The 27686-nt window shown below is 38.3% G+C and overlaps 2 protein-coding genes and 2 pseudogenes across 9 annotated transcripts in view; 3 read left to right on the forward strand and 1 right to left on the reverse strand.

Annotated features, from left to right (window-relative positions):
- Window positions 1-21613, forward strand: part of DOP1A (DOP1 leucine zipper like protein A) — a 136128-nt gene extending 114515 nt beyond the window's left edge. For 4 of the 6 annotated variants that reach the window (XM_053913892.2, XM_053913890.2, XM_053913891.1 and 1 more), the window contains 13 exons: window positions 4163-4229; window positions 4399-4543; window positions 4719-4798; window positions 5919-6028; window positions 6285-6434; window positions 6573-6634; window positions 7979-8131; window positions 9161-9297; window positions 10176-10231; window positions 13266-13430; window positions 16100-16229; window positions 17301-17357; window positions 21021-21613. In XM_053913892.2, the coding sequence (XP_053769867.1) occupies window positions 4163-4229; window positions 4399-4543; window positions 4719-4798; window positions 5919-6028; window positions 6285-6434; window positions 6573-6634; window positions 7979-8131; window positions 9161-9297; window positions 10176-10231; window positions 13266-13430; window positions 16100-16229; window positions 17301-17357; window positions 21021-21326 (1618 nt within the window). In that variant the 3' untranslated portion in view covers window positions 21327-21613. Of the gene's footprint in view, window positions 1-4162; window positions 4230-4398; window positions 4544-4718; window positions 4799-5918; window positions 6029-6284; window positions 6435-6572; window positions 6635-7978; window positions 8132-9160; window positions 9298-10175; window positions 10232-13265; window positions 13431-15789; window positions 15873-16099; window positions 16230-17300; window positions 17358-21020 lie in introns of those variants that run through there. The other 2 variants (XM_045184844.3, XM_071219622.1) reach the window with 2 other exon arrangements.
- Window positions 10243-13254, forward strand: LOC112319306 (keratin, type II cytoskeletal 8 pseudogene; annotated as a pseudogene).
- LOC112319367 (small nucleolar RNA U3) lies at window positions 10983-11063 on the forward strand (annotated as a pseudogene).
- Window positions 21614-21747: 134 nt separating the features above from the next.
- Window positions 21748-27686, reverse strand: part of PGM3 (phosphoglucomutase 3) — a 28746-nt gene continuing 22807 nt past the window's right edge. For all 3 annotated transcript variants that reach the window (XM_024576622.4, XM_024576620.4, XM_024576621.4), the window contains exons 10-13: window positions 26083-26196; window positions 25037-25159; window positions 23770-23943; window positions 21748-22463 (exon numbers count right to left, since the gene is read on the reverse strand). In XM_024576622.4, coding sequence (XP_024432390.1) covers window positions 22374-22463; window positions 23770-23943; window positions 25037-25159; window positions 26083-26196 — 501 coding nt within the window. In that variant the 3' untranslated portion in view covers window positions 21748-22373. The remainder of the gene's footprint in view (window positions 22464-23769; window positions 23944-25036; window positions 25160-26082; window positions 26197-27686) is intronic.

The raw sequence follows: 27686 nt of genomic DNA on the forward strand, positions 1-27686 counted from the left end.
ATTGATTATGCTATTACAGTTGTCCCATTTCCCCCCCTTCACTCTACTCCATCCTGACTACCCCCTCCCTCCCACATTTCCCTCCTTTAGTTCATGTCCATGGCTCATACATATAAGTTCTTTGGCTTCTACATTTCCTATACTATTCTTACTCTCCCCCTGTCTATTTTCTACCTACCATTTATGCTACTTATTCTCTGTACCTTTCCCCTCTCTCTCCCCCTCCCACACCCCTATTGATAACCCTTCATGTGATCTCCATTTCTGTGGTTCTGTTCCTGTTCTAGTTGTTTGCTTAGTTTTCTTTTGTTTTGGTTTTAGGTGTGGTTGTTAATAACCATGAGTTTGCTGTCATTTTTACTGTTCATATTGTTTATCTTCTTTTTCTTAGATAAGTCCCTTTAACATTTCTTATAATAAGGGCTAGGTGATGATGAACTCCTTGAACTTGACCTTATCTGAGAAGCACTTTATCTGCCCTTCCATTCTAAATGATAGCTTTGCTGGATATAGTAATCTTGGATGTAGGTCCTTGCCTTTCATGACTTGGAATACTTCTTGCCAGTCCCTTCTTGCCTGTAAGGTCTCTTTGGAGAAATCAGCTGACAGTCTTATGGGAACCCCTTTGTAGGTAACTGTGTCCTTTTCTCTTGCTGCTTCTAAGATTCTCTCCTTCTGTTTCATCTTGGGTAATGTAATGATGATGTGCCTTGCTGTGTACCTCCTTGGGTCCAGCTTCTTTGGGACTCTCTGAGCTTCCTGGATTTCCTGGAAGTCTATTTCCTTTGCCAGAGTAGGGAAGTTCTCCTTCGTTATTTGTTCAAATAAGTTTTCATATTTTAGTTCTTCCTGTTCTCCTTCTGGTACCCCTATAATTCGGATGTTGGAACATTTCAAAATGTCCTGGAGGTTCCTAAGCCTCTCCTCATTTTTCCGAATTCTTATTTCTTCATTCTTTTCTGGTTGGATGTTTCTTTCTCCTTCTGGTCCACACCATTGATTTGAGTTCCAGTTTCCTTCACATCACTATTGGTTCCCTGTGCATTTTCCTTTGTGTCTCTTAGCATAGCCTTCATTTTTTCATCTAATTTGTGACCAAATTCAACCAATTCTGTGAGCTTCCTGATTACCAGTGTTTTGAACTGTGCATCTGATAGGTTGGCTATCTGTTCGCTCCTTAGTTGTATTTTTTCTGGAGCTTTGATCTGTTCTTTCATTTGGGCCATCTTTTTTTGTCTTGGCATGCCTGTTACATAAAGGGGAGGAGCCTTAGGTGTTCCCCGGGGCGGGGTAACACTGGTAGCTGCACTGTGATGCTGTACGTGGGGGAGGGGCTGAGAGGGAGCAATGGCACTTGCTCCACTCTCTGCTGGATTTCAGTCACTCCCTTCTCTACCCACAATCAAATTGAGCCCCTCTGGTTCTGATTCCCCAGTGGGTGGGCTTGTGCACACTCTAGGCCCCCGTGGGTCTCTCCAACGACCTCTCCTGTGAGGCTGGGAGTGTCTCCTGCTGCCACCTCAACCCCCACGGGTATTTTCAATCAGAGGTTTGAGGCTTTATTTCCCCTGCTCTGGAGCCCTGGGTTGTGTAGTCTACTTGGCTCCCCCGCCGTTCCTCCTGGTTTATCTGTGCACAATAGTGGGGCCGCAGGGTCTGCCAGCTGTCCCACTGCCTGCCCCATTCACTCCACAATCCGCCACGTCGCTGGGTCCACTAGCCGCTGAGTTGCCTGGAGTCCTCTCGCCCGGGATGCCCATCTCTGCCCCTCCTACCGGTCTGGATGAAGGTTTCTTCTTTATTTCCTTGGTTTTCAGACTTCTGTGCAGTTCAATTTTCTGTCAGTTCTGGTTGTTTTTTGTTTTTAAATTGTTGTTGTCCTTCTTTTGGTTGTGGGAGGAGGCACAGTGTGTACCTGTGCCTCCATCTTGGCCAGAAGCCGAGAAACGTATTTTCTCTTAAGACTTTGCCACTCAGAGTTCGATCCTTTAACCAGCAGCATTGGAATCACCTGGGATCTTGTTAGAACTATAGAATATCAGGCTCTACCCCAGACACCCCCAGTCAGAATCTGCATTTTAACAAGATTCCTGTGACTTGAGTATACACTAATGTTTGAAAGACTGCTTAAGACATAAGGGAGGAAGAAAGGGAATAGAGTAAACTTTACCCCAACCTTTCTACATCACCTCAGATAGTCCAGTGGTATCATTACTAGGCAGCCAATGACAGTCAATATGTTATTGCACTGAAAGGATAAATTCAACCAAGGGCAAAGAACTTCAGTCTTTCAGTCAGCCTCTGAAGCTGTGATAGCTTTTTAATATATGTAATTGTGTGATTCTGTGTACGTAGACTTACCTTCCATGCTTAGTGTCCATAAGGGGACTAGCAGTTCTGGTTTGGCAGCCAGTGGTCTAGAATATGTTGAAGTGGAAAAGAGGTAAGTGGAGGGCTCTTCAGGAAGATGGCCTCATGTTTCCTAGTAAATGTGGGAATATAGTCTTCTTAGAGGAAGCAGAGAGAAGGTGGACGGACAGAGTTGAGAGCTTGAAGAGAGTGGATCAGCCTGTAGTAGCTGAGTAACTTGAGTGTCCAGCACAGGGAGCTAGAGATCCTGCTCAAGAATTCCAGGGTTCATGATGATCCCTGGACCCTTATACTATGAATTTCCCAAGTCAAAAGCTAAAGGAATTTTAGAGATTGAAGGTGTGATAAAAAGAGCAGTGGATTCAATGTCTGTAATTCCTGGATCAGAGGTTAAGGTAACCAGCGTGTATGATTTTTAGTAATGAGAGGTAAATGTAAATACTAGAAATCACACAATGTTCTAATGAAGATTCCTGATTCTTATCTTCTAATATCCAGTTCCAGCCCTCATCTCTGTTACCTCGGGTACGTGAATAAACTTCTCTAAGGCTATTTTCCTATCAAGCAATCATACCTGACCTGCCTGCCTCTAAATTGTTTTAAGGCTCAAGGAGAATATATATGGAAGGCTCAAGGAGAAAATATAAACAATTTTTTAAATCGTTACCAAATAACCCTGCGGGCTAATTTCATTAAAAATTTAGGCCATCTGTTATGACTTGTAGCTTCTGCCTTACACAATTTATTGTTTCCTCAGCTAACTTTTTTTTCTTTGTCACTTCTCAGACAATGAGGTGTCCTACCTCCTTCTCAGCGTGTGTGAACGAGAGCATTTAAACACAAAGTTAGACATGTTCAGTTATACTAGAAACTTAATTCCCCCTTTAAATTTCTGGTGCTTATTTTTTTCCAACCATTCCACTGATACCCTAAGAATTCCTACTTACAAAATAGAAATCAATATGAAAATTGCTCTTCAATATTTCTTTACATATGAGTTTGGAAATAATTATACATACAATTTATCCTAATAAAATCAAGTCAATGTAAATATTGAGTGGAATTATTTAGCAAACAATGGAAATTATTTATGAAGTACTTTTAATTTATTATATACACATGCACAGGGTAAGAAACAATTTCTATGTTACAATTTAAAATTGGTGGGGTTTGCAGTTATTTGGGGGATGTTGATATATAAAACATATATAAATAATGAGTACAAAATTCCACAAGTTACTACAAAGTGAACATACAAAGTGTTTAATAATGAACCTAAATTAAGAAATAAAATACCCCATGTCCCCTCTGGTCCCCTCCCAATTACTGTCCTTTCCATTCTTCCCAAAGATAACCACTGTTGTGACTTTTAACACCACAAACTTTGTCTTGCTTTTGAACTGTAACTATTTTATTTTATGTCTATTTCTTTCACACTTGTAAGATTTATCCATGTAATTTCATGTAGCTATAATTTATTCATGTTCATTGCTCTTTAGTATTTCATTGTATGAATATGCCACAATATTTCTCCTGTTGCTATTCATTTGGATTCTTTCCAGTTTTTGACTTTTGCAGATAATGCTGTTGTGAACATCCTTGTACCTGTCTTTTCATGGCATATTCTAATCCATTTCAGCTGAGTCATAGGATATCCTTGTGTGTGCGTGTTCATTAAATACATAAAATAGAAATCGAGGCCACAAACTCACCTAATCACTGTGAAAAATTAGATTGCATCATTTTCTTTAGACTAATATTTCCGGCTTGTTCTTCTCTTTGGCTCTTTTAGGGTTCTGAATGAGTTTATTATGAAAAACCCTAGTTTGGAAAATAAAAAAGACCAAAGAGACCTTCAGGTAAGGCATTCTGAATTGAGGACGGTTGCCAAAACTCCGTATTTCTCAGAGCTCTTCACACTAAAATGAGGTCAAATAAGATTTTCTGTGGAGTTTCGAGTGTGTGTATGTGTGTGTGTGTGTGTGTGTGTAGGTACATATATGTAGTGGTTTCTCCTTGTTTCTTTAGGATGTGACTCATAAAATAGTGGATGCAATTGGTGCAATTGCTGGTTCTTCTTTGGAACAGACAACATGGCTGCGAAGGAATCTTGAAGTTAAGGCTTCTCCCAAAATAATGGTGGATGGAACCAATCTAGAATCTGATGTTGAAGGTATTGATGGCAAACATTTATGTAGGTCTATATTCATAGGTATATATTCACTAGGAAATCATTGCAACTACTACTGTAAATACCATAAAATCATCCCTTCACTCTTCGTTTAGCAGGTAGCTTTTTTAGTGGAAAAGACCTAACTGTATCTTTACCTATCCTTTCTGTCATTTAGATATGTTATCACCTGCAATGGAAACCTCAAACATCACTCCTTCCGTATATAGTGTCCATGCATTGACATTACTTTCTGAGGTAAATATTATCAAAAAATTTTAAAGGAACTTTCAAGCAAGTAGTTTCAGAATTCAATACTAGCAACTAATTCTTCAAGTTTTTAATTTGAATACTCATTTTGGCTCTGGCCAGGTAGCTTAGTTGGTTATAACGTTGTCCCACACACCAAAAGGTTGAGGGTTTGATCCCCGGTCAGGGTGCATATGGGAGGCAACAAATGGATGTTTCTCTCTCTCACCCCCTACCTTTCCCCTTCTCTCCCTCTCCCACTCTGGCTTTCCCTTTCCCTTCCTAGCTCTCTAAAATCAAAATTAAAACATGGTCAGGTGAGGAGTTAAAAAAAAAAGAAAAACAGTAAAAGGAAACTCATTTTGTACTTCTAGAAAGCACTGTATAGAATAAAGTTTTGACTTTATATTCAGGTTAGTTTGTTAAATATTAGTGATAATAACCTTAGGTATTGCTCACTTCCCCAAGTACTATTTTTTAAAAGTTTACTTTTTTAAAAAGATAAGTGCTTTTGTATCATAGTATGGTTGGCAGGGGTGGAGGCGGTATAGTGATGCTTGCCACTGTAAAGTACTTTTAGTATTAACAAACATTTCTATATGCAACTTCTGACATCCTCTTTTTTTATACCCTGTTATACAGTCTTGCATGTCATTTTTGTTTCCCCTTTACAGGTGTGGATACTGAGCCTCATAAAGATTAGAACAATATGATTAAAATCAGTTAGTTATCAATTGACAAAATTGGGTCTTGAACAGCCCAGTTCATTTAGTTGGTTTTTTTCCAAGCTCCTTTTAACCAGGTCAGAAAAGGGAGTGTCGAGTTTCTAGTCTTAAATTCACTCTTTACTCACTGTCACAATAGAAGTATCTTGACCTATCTTTTTCTGTACTTACCTATCTCGGTTATAAATAGTAAAATTTGCCCATATTTATATCCTATAGGTACAAGGAACAAAAAAAGCAAATAGTGGCAGAAACCATTCATATAAAAATGGATTGGGTAGATTTGATTTTAAATTTTTCTGACTTTAAGTAAATCTAGGTTTTCCTAAAGATGAAAGCCACCTCTGCACACTGTGAGTTTCGGCTCTTAGATTATATGCCATTCCATTTCTTGTATTTTTTAGGTTTTGGCTCATCTTTTGGATATGGTTTTCTATAGTGATGAAAAAGAACGAGTTATTCCTTTACTTGTAAATATTATGCATTATGTTGTGCCCTACCTCCGAAATCACAGGTACTATTATTATTTAAGTACATTTCTTAGTTAATTCATAGCTTGTTAGAAGCAAATTATATTTCTTAATTGCCATTATTTGAATTACCACAAAATAACATTTTTTTTACCTTGAATTATGATGATTGAAAAAAATTTTCTTATGGTGTTTTCTGTTTCCTGTCATTGTTTGAGGTAACTGTGAACACTAATGAATAACTTAACATGATGACTAAAATTATAACATGTAGGTTAAGGTGGTTTTCCTTCCTCCTAGTGCCCATAATGCCCCTAGTTACCGAGCCTGTGTTCAACTGCTTAGCAGTCTCAGTGGGTATCAGTACACCCGGAGAGCTTGGAAAAAAGAAGCCTTTGACCTCTTTATGGATCCCAGTTTCTTTCAGATGGATGCTTCTTGTGTTAATCAGTAAGTCATTATCTTGCTTTTATTCAATGTGATAACACATCTCATAAAGTCTGTTGAAATTTCCTGCAAGGAAGAACACTTTTTAATAATAACAGCAACAAAATCTTGATTACATATGATAATCCTTGTCTTTTTCAGTTGGAGAGCAATTCTAGACAACCTGATGACACATGATAAGACAACATTTAGAGATTTGATGAGTGAGTATTATGGGATGACAGCCTAAGCAGTGTTTTTCCTGTATATGATCCATCCTTATTATTTACTTTGCTCTTTTTTAGAAACTACTGAACTACCTCTGTGTCAAGTTGTACTTAGTACCCCTAAAGGAATATAATGTTAAAACTTAAAGAGGACAACATAGTGATAAATAATAAGTAAAACTATTTGGCCATGTGTCTCTAAATTGTTCCCTCCGCTCACAGCATAGAACCTAGCACACAGTGAGCACTCACTAAGTAATTGTTGAAGAACTGAAAGACCAACACGTGGGAAGGCAGGGAGAGGCAGGCAATTGGAGCCAAGCCACACTAAATCCTGGGGCTCTGTTCATTTCCTCTAAAGGAAAAAAGAGGAGCTAAAAGGGTCAGAATCACTCTTCACCCCCTTTCTACTCTATCTTGATTGGTTTATATATTAGGATTCCTTGTAATATTTCATCTGAAGAAAAAGAGTTTTTAAAAAAATTATTTTAAAAGTTTGGAAGTTACTAAAGTAATGACCTTAAATAGCAGTGAGCTTGATTGAATCTGTATGAATCTAAGTCCTTTAACACAAGCTGCAGTTTTCTCCTCTGGAAAAGAAAGGAGCAACATATTCTCTCTTTTCTACTCTTCACAGCATTGTTTTAAGGTTCAGATTCAGGTTCAGATTCATTCATTCAACAAATATTTATTAAAAAACAAAAATGGGCCAGGCATTATGCTAAACTTAGTCAAACAAGATTTCAGAGAGAGAGTAAGAAGTTGTGAAGGAAACAGGGCAGTGCAATATATTGTAAACAACAGCTAAAGGGCTCATATTTGAGGTGAAACTAAAGAAGCCAGCTATGAGGTGTCCTAGGGACAGAGTATTCCAGGCCACAGGAAACAAAAGTTATAAAGGTCTTGGGGCAGGAACAAGCTTGGTGAGTTCAAGGTAGAGCAAACAGGACAAAGCAAGCAAGACAGTGTGGCTGCAGAAGAGTGAGCAGGGGACAAGTGGTAAGATAGAAGAAGGTAGGCCAGGCCAGAAATTATTTCTAAGGATTTAAGCAGATGGCTTAAAATATTAAAGGGTTTATAAAATGTCATTGTTAGTGATTTTACCTTCAGAAACGGACGGTTCTAAATGTTCTGTCTTTCCACCTCACATTTCCTACCGCTTGGTCTTCCGGCTTGTGTATGCTGGCTCCATCTCTGCTCCAGAGAGAAGCCTGAGTCCTGCACCCTAGGTTCCTTTCACTTTCAGATGTCATAGGGAATCTAGCCATTTTTAAAAACAAATACATAATAGAATAATCTGGATGACTATCACAACCTTTCTCACTTGCTTTCTTTTTTCAGCTCGTGTAGCTGTGGCTCAAAGCAGTTCACTTAATCTCTTTGCAAATCGAGATGTGGAGCTAGAGCAGAGAGCCATGCTTCTCAAAAGACTAGCATTTGCTATTTTTAGCAGTGAAATTGACCAGTACCAGAAATATCTTCCAGATATTCAAGGTAAATAGTGAAAAACTATTTTCTTTACCTTCTAATCTGCAGGGGTTTTTATTCCTTAGAAAATACTTAACCCTAAATTGTAAACTGGGATGAAATATGCCAAGTGTACGTAGTTTACAAATGTTGTAAAATTAGAAATTGGTTCTACTAAAACAATAAAAAACCACTAGTATGTAAAAGCAATCAAACACTGAGTTTGTAGAACTTGCATAAATGTGGCCTTTTTTATTATTTGGTTGAAATTTCCTAGGAATTCATGTGTGAAGCTAAAGAATGAGACTATATAACATGCAGTGGGCAGGCATGTTAGACTTGTTTTTATTGTGGGTAAGGGGTCACAGTCCTTTAAGGAGAGGACTAAAGTATAGGCAGAGCCAGGAAATTTTAGCCAGAAGTAACATTTTGAGGTCTGTGGTCTGGGTGAGGGTAGGGAGTGAATAAGGTGTTGATAAATTTCATGAAGGACATAGAGCACTTCATGCGCACGGTCAGGGTGCCGGTTCAGCCGCTGGCCACAGCAGCTGATGTGGGGATGAGGCTGCGATGACAGTTGTCATCCTCTAGTGAGATTCTCTCTCTCTCAGAAGATAAGTGACTCCTTCTTCCCTGGCCCCTTGTATCTGTCACATATGCAGCATGCACACTATCGTCCTGTGCTTTCTAAAGCTGACTAGATCAGTGGTACTCAGTGCGGTCCCATGGACCTGACCAGTCTGTTTATCTCATTCATGGTAAGTACAGAAACTTAGAGTGAGCATTCTAAACATTAACAGTTTGACAGAATCTGTTGAATTTAGTGAGAAGAAAATGGCATTTGTATTCCGTATGTCTTTTAAATTTGATTTTTCTAATAATTGATTTTAGTTACAGTTTACAAAAGTATCGATCTGCAGCAGATTGGATGTTCTTTTTAAAGAGTTGGTCCTTCACAGAAAGTTTGAGAAACACTAGACTAGATTATGTAAAAAAGTTTTACATTAAAATGATTCTAATTATTTAGATATTGAAAATATACTGCATTTCTTTCAGAGAGATTGGTTGAGAGTCTTCGTTTGCCCCAGGTGCCAACTCTTCACTCTCAAGTGTTCCTGTTTTTCAGAGTGTTACTTTTAAGAATGTCTCCACAGCACCTTACCTCACTCTGGCCTACCATGATTACAGAACTTGTGAGTTAATTTTAATTCAGTCAATTTATAAGTAACTGATAAAACAGTGTGATTAGTGTCAACATGCTTACTGTGTAAAAACTAATCTTGGAAGAGAATTAAACTCTAAGTAAGGCTTTTTCTGACAATTTTAATAGTTGAAAATTGTAAAACGAGTGAGATTTTATCTCCATACAGCTTAAACTTCCCAGTATACAACATTAATATTTATTAACTCCTTGTGGATCTTTGTCTGATCTAGTTTAATTCAGTCTCTTCTACACCAATTGTTTGACTTTGTCATGGCTGCCAGGCCTGGTCCTCACTGGTAGCAGTACCTCTGGAGTGATTACAGGTAGATGAACTGTGTTTTAATGGACTCACCTAAGGCACATACTAATTGCAGCACTTGCCCTGGTTAAGCTTGCTTCGGAGAGACTTTTTTCATGAAGATTCTGTAAACTTGCAAACAATAAACCTTCCCAAGCCCCCACACACAATTCCCTTCCTCTAGCCACACCATGCCCTGTCACCCTCATCTGAGCTGGGGAAAGGGAGGTAAATAAAGAAAAGGAAGGGAACGCACAGCTCTGAACATCCAGCATTTATCATTTCCCCACAAAGAAATTGGCTTCAATATTTTTCTTTTTTTAATAACTGTCACTCTATTCCATATTCACCTGAAACAAAAGCATGCTTTTATCTTAACTCTCCCTAATTATTATTAGCAAAGCTCTGTGGTACATTTGTAGATTTATTATCAGAAATTAAGTATAAAGATCCTGAAGTTGTATCCTAAAATTTCTTTTTAGATTAATGAAAATATAGCCTAAAGATAACTTGAAGAATTAAATACCTAGTTTGAAAAAAACATTTAACATTTATTCCACGGTTTCCAGGTACAGGTATTTTTACTGATGGAGCAGGAACTCACTGCTGATGAAGATATTTCACGGTAATATGTAATTCATTTGAATGTATTCTTGTCAATGTTTATAGTATCCTAAAATCATCCAAAATGTTACAACCATATACTGTTTTTCTAAATACTTTATATACAGGATAGGGCAAAAGTAGATTGCTAGCCCTGGCCCTGTGGCTCGGTTGGTTGGAGCGTGGTCCCGGTGTGTCAGGTTGTGGTTTCGGTCCGGGTTAGGGCATGCAGGAGTCAGCCAGTGAGTGCTCAGATGGGTGGGGCTGCAAGGTCAATGTTTCTCTCTCTGCCCGCCCGCCCCTCCGCTCTCTCTAAAATCTATTTTTTTAAAGTAGGTTTATGGTTATGAGTATGCAAACATTTATTCTTACATTATTTTTTATTGTATTATTTTTCATATGTACAACTGTGAACGTATTGTATTTTGTTCCACCTTGTATTTAGTTTGTGTTGCTATCTACTTAATCATATTGGAATATATTTTTACTTATTTTGTACACACTTGAGACTGGATTAAACTATCAGTGTCTGTGACTTTTTAATTCACAATTTTTTTTAAAGCAATATAATACTATTTCAGCTACATGAGCCATTTCGGTTTTGGTAGATCAGACCTTGGCCATAAAACAAGCACAGCCTATTATGGTATATAACCTGTCACTAAGTTACCCATATGTCCAGGTCTTCCAGAATGATCTCAATTTAATATATTATAACTTTATTTTTCTTAGTAGAGGTAGTTTATTGTATGACTAAATAGAACTTATTTTTTAAGACTATACTTTCAGGGATCATTTCTATAGTTTGTTACTAAATAGAACTTACTTTTATTTACACAAGAATTTTTGGAGAAGCAGCTTTTTGGCACGTTCTTGAATCTCTGTCTGGTTTGGCCTCCTTGCCTCTACCCCACCCTCCACCATGTCTGTAAGGATGACCCAGAGGTCCTTCAAGGCGTCCCTCCTCTGGCCCCCGGGCCTTCAGCAGCTGCTCATTCTCGAGTGGGCTCAGCATCAGCTCCTCGGCCTTTTCCTGGGTGAGCAGCAGCTCCCGGCTTGGCCTGGGCACCAGCGTGAATCTGGCCAGGGGTTTCGGTGGAACTGGGAGCATGGGGACCATCAAAGCCACCCACGTGAACCAGAGCCTGCTGAGCCCTGTGAAGTGAGAAGTGGACCCCAACATCCAGGTCATGCGCAACCAGGAGAAGGAGCCGATCAAGAGCCTCAACAAGTTTGCTTCCTTCATTGATAAGATGTGGAGCCTAGAGCAGCAGAGTAAGATTCTGGAAACCAAGTGGAGTCTCCTGCAGCAGCAGACGACGACTCACAGTAGCATGGACGTTATGTTCAAGGCCTGTATCAACAACCAGCAGCAGCATCTGGAAACACTGGCCCAAGAGAAACTGAGACTGCAGGCAGAGTTTGGCAATATGCAGGGGCTGGTGGAGGACTTAGAGTAAGTACGAGGATGAGATCAGCAAACGCACAGAAATGGAAAACGAATTTGTCCTCATCAAGAAGGATGTGGATGAAGCTTACATGTACAAGGTAGAGCTGGAGTCCACCAGGAAGGGCTAACCAATGAGATCAACTTCTACAGGCAGCTTTATGACGAGGACATTCATGAGCTACAGGCCCAGATCTCCGACATGTCCATGGTGCTGTCCATGGACAATAGGCACTCCCTGGACCTGGACAGCATCATCGCTGAGGTCAGGGCCCAGTACGAGGAGATTACTAACAGCAGCAGGGATGAGGCTGAGGCCATCTACAAGATCAAGTATGAGGAGCTGCAGACATTGGCTGGGAAGCACAGGGATGACCTGTGTCGCACAAAGACGCAGGTTTCTGAGACTAACCAGAACATCAGGAGAATCCAGGCTGAGAAAGATGGCCTCAAAGGCCAGAGGGCTTCCCTGGAGGTGGCCATCAAGGATGCCAAGCAGCATGGCAAGCTGGCCATCAAGAATGCTCAGGCCAAGATGGCTAAGCTGGAAGCTGCTCTGAGAGCCACCAAGCAGGACATGGCCCAGCAGCTACGTACCAGGAGCTCATGAATGCCAAGCTGGCCCTGGACGTGGAGATCACCACCTACCACAAGCTGCTGGAGGGCAAGGAGAGCCAGCTGGAGTCTGGGAGGCAGAACATGAGTAGCCATACCAAGACCACCAGCGGCTACTCAGGTGGACTGAGCCCGGCTTATGGGAATCTCAACTATGGCCTGGGCTTCTAGGCCAGCTTGGGCTCTGGTGGGAGTTCTGGCTCCTTAAGCCGCACCAGCACCAGCTCCTCCAAGACAGTGGTTGTGAAGAAAATTGACACCCATGATAGGAAGCTGGCGTCTGAGTCATCTGATGTCCTGTCCAAGCGAATGACTACTGTGTTCCCTCCTGTCCTCCAAGCTAGCAGGAAAAGGAGCTTTCTGTAGGAGAGCAGAAGGCACAGAGACCCACCTGAGGTGCAGCCCCAGGCCTCAGCTCAACCTTGGGGTGGGGGCATTTACTGCCTGGGGCCCCACCTCTTACCCATGCCCCCAACTAAAAGCCAAATCAAGTGGTTTTTTTCCTCCCAAAACAAAGCCTCGGCTGGCTCTGCCAAAAAAAAAAAAAAACTTTTGTACTAGTAAGTTTATAAATTGCAAAGTTCCTTTAAGACCATTATGTCTTGGATAGTTTATTCTTTTACAGTGCTAGGTTTCTGAGACAGTTCCTGGTACTAGTAACTATGTTATTCTAGATCCCTGGCCCCTCTCCCCCTTGGACATTCTACTCCTCAGTTTTTTATACTGAGGAGTAGAAAGTCTTCTTGGTTCACAGCTTGTATGTTTCTATTTCTTGGGTGTAACACAAGTTATTCTATACTATCTTTAACACAATTTAAAGAACAAAAGATAATTTTTTGCTTGAGAACAGCTAAATTTATAGTCATATCCTTGCTTAGTCATTACACTCTTCAAAATGATTATGAAAAATATTAGTTGGCACTTTTGAGAATTCCCAGGAATTGCCTGTAAGTAACCAGGTACAGCTCCTGACAATGCAGTCTCCTGCTTACAGGACCTCGGGCCCCTCTGTGGCTGGGCTGGAGACAACCTACACAGGAGGCAATGGCTTTTCTACTTCGTATAACAGCCAGCGATGGTTAAACCTCTATCTCTCTGCTTGCAAATTTTTGGATTTGGCCCTGGCATTGCCCTCTGAAAATCTTCCTCAGTTTCAGATGTAAGTAAAAGGATGTTAAATGGATATTTTTGAAAACGCATTTGCTTTGGTCATGATATCTAAGACTAATTTTAAAAGTTTTTGTGTAAATTGAAATACTATTTTTATTAAAGTATAATGCTTTTGGGTGATAGAGGGGACAGTTATTGGAAGTAGTTTCTATGGATAATTTTAAACTTAACAGACCATTCAGTCAACAAATTGAGTACCCACTGGATGTAAGGCACAGGGGTACATGATTCACCAGCATCAAGTCTAGTGTAAGACATAAACACGTGATTTGATAGCAGATAAGGTCCAAGATGCTGTGAAATGCAGGGCAGTGGCCCCTGCCCAGTTGTGCGGGTCAGAGCGGGCCATGAGGGCAGTTTTAGTCTGAGGTGGTGAAAGGTGAGGGTGGGGGAGGTGCGTGTGTGAAGACGTAGAAGTGGAGTGGACTTGCTGTGTTGGAGATACTGAAAGATTAGTATTGCTGGAGCAGAATGTTGAAAGAGGATGGGGCTGAATTATGAATTATATAGCCTTTAAGCTCTATCAGAGAATTTGGACTTTAACCTAAGGACAGCGGGAAGCTTCTGAAGCATATTAAGGAATGAAGGAATGTAAGGTCAGGCTTACATTTTAGAAATTTTGCTTTGGCTGTAGTTTGAAGAAAGGACTGGGGATAGGCAAGAGTGAGTCAAGAAGGCTGTTTTATAGTGAAATGACCTAGAGATGGCAGGGGGAAATAGGGAGAAAATTAATATAAGTAAATTTTCACAATGCCTTTCAAAGTGCTCAAAAATATTTAATATGGTTTTTCATATTTAAAATTTTAAATAGGCAAACTATATTAGAGTTTAATCAAAATAGAGCTAAGCTAATTAGAAAATTTGTCCACATGATCAAGTATGTACTTATAATGGGTTACATTGTGTAATATTATTCTTCTGGAATAAAATAAGATAAAGGTAATCAGGATCTTTCTGTATTTGAACATGCTTCACTCTCCAAAAATTGCTATTTCACAAGCTTACTTCTCATTAAATGTACTGGTAAGAACTGTAAGTTACTTTTGGGTTAATTCCAGTTTCTTTTTTTTTTTTCCTGCATTTGAAAACCATATACATTTATTTCTTGACAAATTTCAGCAATTGGGTATCTGTTAAACTGATGTTACTCCTAAAGAAATTCAGAAAAGGATAATAAGCAGAACTGTAGGAAAGTGGCCAAAATTAATTAGGATGCTTATCTTCAGGGCTTGAGGAAGAACATTAAGTAGTATGCTTATGGTCTTGACTTTCTAGCTCCTACAAGGAGAACCAAAATGAGTTTGTCCTCTTTACTTGTTAAGATAGAGTTACTGAAAAGGGATGAAATATGCTGTAATAGTAACATTTTTTTCAAAGTACTATGTCTTTTTCTTTTAAGTATAAAGCAGTATAGCATGGGGAATTTAATCTTGCAAGTAATATCTTTCTAAGCATGACTATTTCAGAAGTTCAAAATAGTTGACAATTTATATACAAAATTAAAAGTCTGGTGTGACTGAAAGATACCATGTTTAAAAGGCAGCAATGAGTTGGGAAGAGCTACAACAAAAGTCTAACTTGTTAATACAATAACCAAATAGAAAAATGGGCCACTGAGAAAGAGTCCATAGTTCATAGAAAAGAGATGGCTTCTCAGCATAGGCAGGCACTCAGACATACTCAAAAGAGAAATTCCTATTAAAATTATAAATTGCCATCAGAATGGTAAAGATGTAAAAGTGTATTTTCTTTTACCCTAACAACAGACGCATTCTTACTCTTGTGGAAGTATACACTGACATTGTCCAGGTGCTCTCCGAAGAGGTTGTACTTCCAAAAATTCAAAATACACATTCTCATTAAGCCAATAATTCTGCTACTCCCTAAAGTTTATCCAACCACCACATTCTCAGATATGCACAAAATCAATGTTATGTAAGGGTGTCCATTATGACACTTCCTATAACAGCAAGAAAATGGACAGTCAGGAGACTGGTTAAATCAGCACCTTCCAACACTGGGGCACTATGTAGCTATTAAAAAGGATGGAATTTTATATGATATTATCTCCAAGATATGTAATTAAAGCAAGAAGCAATCACGTTTTGTGTAGAGGAGGGGTGTGTGAACCTGTGCTCTCTTCTGTATAAACTCAGGGTGGACTGGCGCTGTTGATTCCTGTGGTGGGAGGCTCTCTCTCTTTGGTACACCCTTTCCTACTATTCAGCTTTTTTCTGTATCAGTATGTTATTTATAAAAGACAAAAATAAAAAACACAATGTGGGGTATGAAAGAAGTCCTACTTAAACTTTTCTTAAATTATTTGTTTTTGTCCCCTTACTATGCAGGTAGGGAACATTTGGGCAAGTATATGGTGGAAATTTTGCCTATTAATAAGGATGGAAACATTTGTTGAGGACTTGCTTTGTGCTCATGAAAAAAACAGTGGTGAGCACTTTACAAGTTTACGTATTCATTTAGTTGTTATAATTCTGTGAGACAGTTAACAGCATTTGTATTTACTGATAAAGGATCGAGTTAAGAAACACGCTACAAGTGACACAGCTATTGAATCTTCCTACTGCATTTAGGTGGCCTTGCCTTACATGGCACAAAGTCTGTTCCTAATGTTGATGAAAATCATTCCTCTTGTCACAGGTACCGATGGGCCTTTATTCCAGAAGCCTCAGATGACTCCGGTCTGGAAGTCAGAAGACAAGGCATACATCAACGGGAATTTAAACCTTATGTAGTACGACTAGCAAAACTTCTTCGAAAAAGGACAAAGGTATCAATCCCATTCTTTCCTTTTTGTCTTTAAGAAGATAACATTTGTAAAATGTATTTATATTGTTACGTACTTTGTATTTTTCAGTATGTATCATAATTAAGAGATCTTCGCCCAAGAAAATAGTCAATTTGATCCTTGAACGACGTGGGGGTTAGGGGCACCTACCAGCCACACAGTTAAAAATCCACATATACCTTTTGACTCCCAAAACCTTAACTAATAGCCTACCATTGACCCTCCCAATAACATAAAGTTAATTAACACATATTTTGTACGATACATGTATTACATATACCATATTCTTACAATAAAGTAAGCTAGCAAAAAGAAAATGTTAAGCAAATTTTAACTAAAATAAATTTACAGGATTTATTGAAAAAAAATCTGTGTATAAGTGGACCTACGCAGTTTGAAACTTCGTTGTTCAAGGGTCAATTGTAATGAACTTAGCATGCTCATCCATGAGCCTTTTTTAGAAATCTTGTCTTTCGCATCCCAGAATTTGAAAAATAAATTGTACAGTTTGGGGATAATCTGGGTTGTCTTTTGAGTCCTAGTTTTCAGAATGTGCTTTGAGTGCTCAGAAATTTTCCAGTTTTCTGGGGTCCCCTATTCAGGCAGCAGCTCTTAACTGCATTCCACAAACTGTAGAAAATGGAATGGAGGAATGTGATTAAAAAGTACTTTATGGATATAAGGAATTTGAAAGGACAAAAATGAAGATGAAAGTTGGGTAGAGTTTAGGATAGGACTTAAGTACTTTCATTTTGATATCACAGGGTTTGAAAAAATATTCATGATAGCAAATCCAGAAACAAGGGAATTATATATGACCCCAAGCACATGTACACTGTCATCCCTGCACCTCACTAGTAATGAGCATTTTTTATAAGACTCCTCCCTTATCTAAGGAATAAACATGACAGTCTTGTCTAAAGCTTGTCCCACAGAATAAGAAAACAGTTTTGATTGAAAGGCATTTCCCCAAAACACTATAAACAAGGTCTTCATGGCCAAACATACTTTTCACGGAACAAAGGCTATGAGTTCTCCTCTTTCCTTCCGCAGGACGAGGAGGACTTTAAGACAGTGATTTTGGAGGGATTGGAGATGACCAAGCATCAGGTGAGGGTGGCTTTTTGATGCTTGTGATATGGCAGCAAAAGTTGCCACATCGGGACCAAATATTGACACACAAACCCAGGTCTGAATTTCAGCAAGTACAAGAGAGGTAAAGAGGAAGGAAGTCTTGCTTTAAGTATAGATTGTTAAAGTGAAAGGAGAAATTGTTTGTATGGAAACATGTTTGACTTTTTTATTTTATTTATTATTGAGGGAGGTGGTTCTGAATAAGAAAAGCAGAATATTAAAAGCAGTCATTCTTCTTGGTCAAGAGATCAGTAAAAATCCCTCTTCTTAAAGGTACATCTGGACAAGAACATAAACCTTAGTTCTCTTACATTGGAAAATAGTTATGTAGAGGGTTCAATATATTACTCATTTTACTTCAGGATAATGTTGCATGCCTTTTAATTCCCTCTGAATTGCAGTTTGATTTAGGGAACTAAAGATGGTACAGTCAGCCAATTAATGGGAGTCTGTGATGTGAATGTCAATCCCAAGACTGTCATTAAAGCAAGTATGACAGTTAAGAGAAAGGAGGATGGTTTTCTGTACCCTATAATTAAGAGTGGAGGTTAAATAACTGCTAACATAATAAATAAGAGATAGCTGGGGTTTTTGGCCCTAAAGAATTAGATGATCTTTTCTTGTTACTCCCTAGTCTTCTGTTTTAACTTCAATTTATTTTCCCTTCTCAGGATTTTTTGAATAAGCAAACAAATCTGTGAGCACACAAAAGAAAATAAGCTGGATTTTGCATCTCCTTTCTCCACTAGGAAAATAGTGATATTAAGTTACTATGTAAACGATAAGTGTCTTGGTAACGTCTGATCTTAGAAGGCAAACTCCATTTGTAACCAATATGACAGATTATAATTATGCTTCCTAACTTCCACTTGGTTTCTTTTCCTTTTTTTATCCAGTTTATTGTTTTCATTATCTCTACTCTGTGTTTTCATATCTGAGTCTGCTCAAGTTCAAACATCTTTAGTTTTTTTTAAATATATCTTATTGATTATGTATTAGTTGTCCCAATTTCCCCCCTTTGTCCCCCTCTGCCCGGTGCCCCCATTTTTCCCCTTAGTTCATGTCCATGGGTCGTGCATATAAGTTCTTTGACTTCTCCTTTCCTATACTGTTCTTAACATCCCCCTGTCTATTTTGTACCTACAAATTTGTACTTCTTAATCCCTGCACCTTTTCCCCAATTCTCCTCTTTACCTCTCCCAGATGATAACCCTCCAAATGATCTCTATTTCTGTGATTCTGTTCCTGTTCTGCTTGTTTGCTCAGTTTTTTAGATTCAGTGGCTGATAGTTGTGAATTTGTGCTATTTTAATGTTCAGTTTGATCTTCTTTTTCTTATACAGGGTCTGGCACAAATAATATCCCTTTTTTATTACAAAATCTTTTATAACAAAATCATAAGAATGTAATCCTGTAACATATCACACTCAAGCACACCATATGACATTTTACATGAAATGTTCAAATTAAAACTATAAATTATTACCCCCATATTATTACCCTACCAACCAAACTCAAACAGGCGTTACTTCTGCCAGACCCTGTATAGTTCCCTATATTTCATATAATGGCTTGGTGATAATGAATTCCTTTAGTTTTACCTTGTCTGGGAAGCATTTTATCTGCCTTTCAATTCCAAATGATAGATTTGCTGGATAGAGTAATCTAGGTTGTAGGTCCTTGCTTTTCATCACTTTGAATACTTCCTGCCAGTCCCTTCTAGCCTGCAAAGTTTCTTTTGAGAAATCAGCTGACAGTCTTATGGGAACTCCTTTGTTGGTAACTCTCTGCTTTTCTCTAGGTGCTTTTAAGATTCTCTTTATCTTTTAAATTTGGTATTTTAATTATGATGTGTCTTAGTGTGGTTGGTTCTCTTTGGATCCAGACTGTTTGGGACTCTGTGCTTCCTGGATTTGTATATGTATTTCCTCCACCAAATTAGGGAAGATTTCTTTCATTATTTTTTCAATTAAGTTTTCAGTTTCCTGCTTTCCCTCTTCTCCTTCTGGCACCCCTATGATTTGGATGCTGGTACGTTTGGAGATGTTCCAGCGGCTCCTTATTCTATCCTCACTTTTTTAATTCTTTTCTTCCTCTTGCTGTTCTGATTGAATGCTTTTTTTCTTCCTTATGTTCCAAATCGTTGATTCTCAACTTCATCCTCTCCACTGTTGGTTCCCTATAGATGTTTCTTTATTTCACTTAATGAAACCTTCATTTCTCCTTGGGTCTTTTTTTATTCTGTTGCAGTACCCAGTGAGTTCTTTGAGCATCCCAGTAACTAGTGTTTTGAACTCGGCATCTGATAGGTTTATCTCCATTTCATTTAGCACTTCTTCTGGGGTTTTGTTTTATTCTTTCATTTGGGCCATATTTCTTTGTCTCCTCCATTTGGCAGTCTCCCTGTGTTTATTTCTGTGCATTAAATAGAGCTGTTGGACTCCATCTTAGTTACTTGGCCTGTTGTAGAAAAGGCATCCATCTGGCTAAACATGGCTTCTTCAAATCTTTGGTTTTCAGACTTCCATACTGCTTGATTTTCTGACAAATCTGGGTGATATTTGTTTTATAGTCTAGTTGTAATTTTTGCTGTAGTTGTGTGAGGAGGTGAGGCGTGTTTATTACCTATGCCTCCATCTTAACCAGAAGTCATCTTTGGTTCTTACAAGTTTTTCCAGATAGACTAATGTCTAACAACTGTGTTTATTTAGTTGGCTTCTCAAACAAGCTTCTCAGTATTAACTGCCTTGTGTTCATTCAGTTGACAGGATTTTCACATACATTCTCATTTGACTTTACTGCTGCAAGGTAGATTTCCCCATTTTATAAGTGACAGACCTTTCTGTATCTTGCCCAAGAATACTCCATAGTAAATAAATGGCAGAGCCAGGACACTAACCCAGTTACTCCATTTCAGCTTTCCTCCCCACGTTGTGTAGCACAACACAGAAACAGATAGCATCTCCTTTCCTTTCTCTTTGCTGACAATAATTATTCACTTTGGGCCCTCCTACAATCTTATAGCAAGTGTAAGCCATTTGGTGAAAAGGAATTAATTGATTTACTAATGATGAAATGTGTAACCCTTTGTCTCTTCCAGGCTTCTTCTCTTGTAGTCATTTTGTGACCCAGTCCTTGGTTACATTAGTGGGAGTCCAGAAATCTGGGAGCTTTTTGAGTATATGCAAAGCACAAAATAAGCTTGTAATATTTGACTCTCCTTATCCCGAACCAATTATGCCAAGCTTCCTTATACTAAGTGTTAGACCCCTCTATATTCATTTAATAACTGGCACCAGGCCTCAGAAGAAAGAATTGTCTGGAATGAAGATGCAGTGTCATCATTTGTATTTAACTGACTGCTGATGTTTATACCCTTTGAAGTGTTCTCATGTAATACATCACAGATGGCAAACTCAAGTCCCGCAGGTCGAATCCGGCCCAGCACCTTGTTTCTACCCGGCAGCAGCACCAAACTCTCACTTAACTGTTAAGGAGTAGTTACATTTATACAGTCCTAAAATTACATTCAGCCCTCTGAAGGCAACTGCAAGGCTGATGTGGCCCCTGGTGAAAATGAGTTTGACACCCCTGTACTACATTATCTATTAATGACAATTCCCATTTTGTTCTCTGCAGAAAAATCCAGAGGAAGACAACTCAGGGAGAACGTTGGGTTGGGAGCCAGGGCACTTGCTGCTCACCCTCTGTACCGTGCGCAGTATTGAGCAGCTCCTGCCGTTCTTCAATGTGCTCAGCCAAGTCTTCAACAGCAAGGTTACCAGCCGATGTGCAGGACACTCAGGGAGCCCCATCCTCTACTCAAATACCTTCCCTAACAAGGACATGAAACTGGAAAATCACAAACCATTTTCCAGCAAAGCCAGGCAAAAAATAGAAGAGATGGTAGAAAAAGATTTTCTGGAAGGGGTGATAAAAACTTGAGTGCCACAAGTGGTTCCATTTAGTGTAAATGTAATCATTTAAAACAAACATTTCTCTGAGTTGTATAGTTGTTTTTTTTTTGTATGTAACAAAACATATTTCAGGTTGTATTTAATTTAAATATTTGTAAATAAGAGCAAATGTCTGAGTGTGGCCTGAATCACGTTTAAATAGTTGGCTCATACTGATTATGGTGCCTAAGAGAGACCTATATATACATATATAGTCCATTGTTTTATCGTCCTCAGTTGTCCTAAACCTGCAAAATACACACTGCACATTTTTTTCTATTGGTTTCAAGCTTCGCTTAATTTAGTTTGGTTGGGGTATTTTGTTTACTTGTTATTAACCAGATTTTAGTGTCAGAATGGTGTCACTTCTCTGTCAAAGGATTGGTAATGTATCACAATTAGTTTCTGCCCACATATCTTCACTAAGAGTAAAGAATAACTGACGCCTGGAACCTGCATCCTTGTAAGTGTAGCAGGAGCATCTCCACCTCAGGACAGAGATGCAAAGCCTCCACAGTCACACCTGACTTCCTGGGGATGGTAATTTCAGAGGTAGGTCATTTAAGAATCATTCTGAAGACATTGCTGTGGAAAAATCGGTTGTACAAAGTCTTCTCCACTCTCTCCACCCATATCAACAATGGTGAAAACTGCAAAACGACATCCTGGTTAGGTGATGGCAATAGAAAAGACCTCCCAAGGTGTTGGTAATAAATAAGATTTAATTTTCCGGCAGCCCTCGTGAATTTTTCCCAGCATATATTATAAAGTTAATGATTGAATCATACATGTAAGTGCCAGTATTTTACTCAGACTGAAACTAGAGATAAATTCATTTTTTTAAAAAAAATGAAACTTAACAAGTGTAAGGCTTAGCGGTTTCTAAAGAATTATTCTGATAGCGTTTAAGAAAAATAATCAGATCTAGAAACAATCCAGTAAGGTGCAGTAAACAGGATTACAAATGTGTTTGAACCTGTCACAATAGCAGTAAAGACTTTTTAAAATCCAGTTTCTCAAGATACAAAAATTGTCTTCAGAAACCTGGTTGGGGACGTTCTCCAACTCCTCCAGCCAGCTGAAATACTGCCAAGCTCACTTCATAGGCAAGGCTATCCGCACTTTCCTGAAAATTACATGAAAATTGATTAGATGGGAGGGACAGCATCTACCATGTTACTTGCACCTTTGAGGGAAGGGGAGGGAGCCTCCTGATTGTTTCACTAACATATTAAGATGAAAACGTTTTTTTCATCTTTCAGTAGCAAATTCCAAGACCCTTAAATAAATGGAAAACAAGTCAAAGTCTTCTTTGGTAAGGTAAGTTCTTAATCAAATAATAAAATTATTTCAAAACTGAATAAATGTAATGAAACCTAGTCTTTGAAGGCAACAAGGCCACAATTATCCTAAGAGTAAGTTACTCTCAAGGCCCTGGATATCCTTTCCTCATCCACTATATAGTGAATAAATACAGGGTCCGGCAGAAAGGGTACGTGAATGTCTCTAATGAGAGAGACAGCAATTTGAACATTTCACCTAAAATGTCATATGGTGTGCTTGAGTGTGATAGTGTTATGTTACAGAATCACAAGCTTATGATTCTGTAATAAAAGATTTTATAATAAAAAAGGGGCATTATTTGTGCCAGACCCTGTATATTTACTTACTACATTCTGGGATGGCCTAAGGCTTCTGCAAAAAAACTGCCAGCTACAGTATAAATTAATTGAAAATGTCTCCTCCTGAGTCCCTATTCAATCTACTCTATTTTCCCTCTGCTATGCAAACTTTTTTATCAAGGGTTTATGGTGATGGAAAAGACTGTATTGAGAGGGCAAACTGTAAATCTCTAGACCACAAAGTCTTGCCCTATCACAGAAACAGCAGTAGCACAGAGCACAACTGCCATTTACAGGAAGTATTTTGAAAAGCAAATTGAGAGTCCAGAGACAAAGATGAATTTCAGGCAGCATGGATGATGACACCATTTGATTTAGAAATGAACCTCCAATTTGGTTGTTTTCATACAGCAAAAGGATTATGTTTTTATAGAAGAAAAACTGGATAATCTATTTCAGGCTATGTAAGTGTAACGAGTCAGACTAAGTACCTACTAGTTACTCATTCCACAATTAGAATTATGACACTTTCAGGAAGTGTAGAGCAAACCAAAAGAAAAATATTTAGGGAAATAAACTAAGTGGATATAATTTTGTTCAACTATGTAACTACTGACAAAAATAATTTTGTAGTCTTAAAATGAACCTAAAGGCTCTGTAAACAAGTATGAAAGACATTAAATCCTTATTTATCATGTGAGATTTCAACACTATTAAAATAGTTTTCATCTCCTACCACCTCCCCCCCACTACCTATGTTGTTATTAGACTCTCATTGCACATTTTTCCAGTAGAACTGTACCAGCTTACTTGAGAGTCTGCTTCTGCATACACTCGGACTACATCTTCAGTACCAGAGGGTCGGACGAACGCGCGGGAAAGCTTGTACTTCTTCACCAGGTTGTTGATTGCCTCCTGTAGTCCTGGGGGTGTGACTGTTTGCCTTTCAGCATCAGTGGTGCTAATAACTTGCCTGTCTGCAACCTATGCCAAAGCATTTCATATTTCTTATTATATTTCACTCCCTTTTAGAAGCTTAAAGCTGTTCACCATAATTCCCACCAAAGGACTATGGCCGTTTCATTTTAACAACAGCAGAGCTACATTTCAGTTTATTATACCACAAATACAACACAGAGGTGAAGTTCCGTATTAAGTGTACCATGAAACTGCATTAAAATTGTAAAATTTTATTATTTATTTTCACGTCTGCCAATGTCAGGCTATCAAGTTCAACATATGTATATAGTTTGTTTCTTCAGTCTATTAGGAATTACCTTTAGCAAAAAGAAATAACATTTCCACAGACTTTCTTACACTTACCACTAAAATAATGACCAGTAAATACTGTATGACTTAAGTCATTAATGAAATTACCTTAGGTTGCCACTTACCCTTTTTTAAAAAATTACCTATTATGTAAGAGGATCATGATGAGAATCTCCTAAATATGCCAAAAACTAATCTGAATCATCAGCCATCTCTGTGAACTCTGGATTTTATATCTCTCACAAATCTGTTGATGAATGTGTAAACCGGTATAAATCTATATAGAAATCAATTAGCCATTTATCTAAAATGCCTTTAAAAAACTTTCTCCCTTTGAACCCACAGGTTTCTACTCAGCATCTAGCCTCAGGAAGTACTCTGTGAACCAAGAATAATAGAGGAAATATTTTCACTAAAAATGATAGGCTATCCTGGACTTACTTCAAAATAATATGGGGATGTGGAGAATGTTTAGGACAATAAAAATCTGTTGAATCTGGGTATATAGGGGCTCATTATTTTGTTCTATTTGTATGTTTTTAAAATTTTTCATAATAAAAATTTTAAAATGACGTGTCATTATTCAAAGTTTGTAAACCAAATACTTCTCAAACAATAGAATGGTTAAGAGCTCCTCTGTAATTTTTAAAGATATAAGAAAATATAGTTAGATAATATAAGGCATTATTTTCTATGTAATATGTACATATGGCATGAAATATGACAGATGGGAAATATTTCTATAAAGTGAGATTTGAAATAACAGCTTTCAACTTTTAGAATAGTAATTTTAAGATCTTGCTCCCACCTTAACTTTGAGCTGTCTGTTGGGAAGATCCGTGTAGAGAGCGTCCCACTGCTGCACAGTCAAGCCTTTTACAGCCAAGATGGCCTCGATCACCAGCATGTCAGAAATAGCATCACCGGCTGCCTACAGGATGGGGAGACAATGGGAGAGACTGCTCTGAGACAAGGGAAGCTAAGATGTGAGCCTGGCTTAGAAAACCAATCTTCGCCTCCTGTGCATCCTCCTCCCTCCATGCAACATTATTAGCTGGTGGGGATAAATATAAATATGAACACTAATGAGAACTGAACTGAAATTAGCTCTTGAGAAACTTGCCTTTAATCTTCCTCCTTAGCTATAAAATGAAATTAGACTGGATAACTCTTAAGGTTCCAGCATTAACATTCTATGACTCAATTTTTTTTCTTTATAACTAGATTCCTTACAAGATTACTACACCATGACAGAAGGCACCGTGCAACGCAGTGAAGGAATATGAGCTTTCATGTAACACACCTGAAGTTGAAGCCATATTTGCCACTTAGTAGCTATAAACCCTTTTTTCTTCATTTACGAAGTGAAAATAATAACCCTTTTCCCTGTGTTAATGCAGGGATTACATGACAAGGTACATAAAGTGCCCAAAATGTACAAGATGCTCAGTGTTACTTCCACCACTTTGCCATGTCCTGTGCTTTTGCTTGCTCTTCCATTGCCCTCAGCTACATTCGAGTCCCAACAATCTGACCGATGTGAGACAACCAATTATTTTTCCTGAATTTCCTTGAGGAAATACGTTTTAAGAAAACATGTTTAGTCAAATATATATACTCAGTAGCTGAATCTAGTGTATCTAGGTGGAAGCTACTCATTATACTAGAAAATCCTCATCAAAACACGTAGGGTGAATGAAGCACACAGATGTTCTGTCATTGACATGTCAGTGTGAATCTCAACAGTATGCACCACTGCTGTGAAGAAGCACCACTTTAATTTTTTTATGCAGCCCACTATTTTGTCCACCTTCTGAATAAGTAACGAAGAGCCCACCACCCGATCAGTCCTACCTGGTTAAATAAATCAATGACATTTTCAAGCATCTTAGCAGCTTTCCTTTTCTCATCTTCTGATTCTTTTGCTAGTCGTTTTATCTTCATTTCAGCAGCTTTACTAAACAGTACCTGCAGTGAAAGGGTACAAAAACCACAAAGCACTACCGCAGACCCAGTCATAAGTACTATCATACTAGCCAAACCACTTTTGAAACTCTCAAAGAAGCTGGGAAAATTAAGGGGAAAAACAATGGTAACCTTATAAGGCACAAAATTAATATAAGATCAAAGCAGACCCCAAAAAATATTGGTAGGAAAAAAGTTCCTTTATGGATTATAAAACTGGTTATCAAAATTCAAAGAGCTGCCCTTGCTGGTGTGGCTCAGTCGGTTGGAGCATCATCCCGCAACGAGAGTTGTGGGTTCAGTTCCCAGTCAGGGCATGTACAGAAGCCAACCAATCAATGGTTCTCTTTCGCACTGCTATTTCTTTCTCTCTCTAAAAGCAATGAAAAAATATCCTCGGATGAGGATAAAAAATTTTTTTGAAGAGCTGATTACAAAGAAAATACCACCTCAGCAAAGGTGCTCACATATGTGGGCTCATTATGGCAGTCTCTGAGACAGGTAAACCAGCTCTGTGCAGCCAGGTGCTGTAAGCCTACCTCTATCCATTTTACCTTGAAGAACATAATTCATTGCAGCTAGTATATTTTTATGTCCTAAAGTTAAGGATAAAAGCTAGGCAAAAGTAGAAAGAGTCCTCATATTTATCACATATGGCAAATAGTGCTGTGAATATTTATTATATATCATGCATTTTGAAATACCTTGCCCATGGTTTAAGTGCCCTCAGATGCCCAGTGCTAAGGAGGGGTAGCATATCATGTTCAGCCACTTGCTGAAATAGTTGCTTGTTGGTAAACTAAGGTGCAGGCTGGTCACTTGCCTGACTGAAAACACAGCCACACCCACTGATTCACCCTACGCCAGCAGAGCTGACCAGTTGCAACAGAGACATTTATAGTCTCCAAGCCCAAAATATTTACTATCTGCCCTTTATGTTCATTTTCCAACCCCTGCATGAGATCACTGAAGTTTATTTTACTTGTATTTTCTAAGAAGGTATTTTTCTTCTACTTACATTCATTGCCTCTAGAAGCCAATTTTGAAATTAATGAGGAAACTTATTTGACCTGGATAACTATTTGTGTTGGCCACCTCAATTCCATGTATGAAATAAGGTGAGGTATAAAACATTTAAAGAAAAATTATGAACCTTATGAATATACTAGCAACCACTTAATACACCTTCAAATTGTAAATTTTGTGATAGATGAGTTATATCTCAAAAAACTTTTTAAAACATTGCTAAGGACACTGTAAAAAATATATATATATATGCTTATTGCTAATTACTTTAAACTCATTTCCAGTTGTTTATAACTTAATTCTCCAGCTATCCAACACTTTTCAATTTACCACACCTACTCTACTTTACCACCTATGGCCAGTTGACAAAAAATATTTTAAATGATCTATATACAATCTGCTCATAAAAAATTAAGAAGTAGATTTTTATAGGAAACTATACTGTAAGAACAAATTAGCATTATTTC

This window comes from Desmodus rotundus, chromosome 11 (assembly GCF_022682495.2).
Source record: "Desmodus rotundus isolate HL8 chromosome 11, HLdesRot8A.1, whole genome shotgun sequence".
NCBI lineage: Eukaryota > Metazoa > Chordata > Mammalia > Chiroptera > Phyllostomidae > Desmodus > Desmodus rotundus.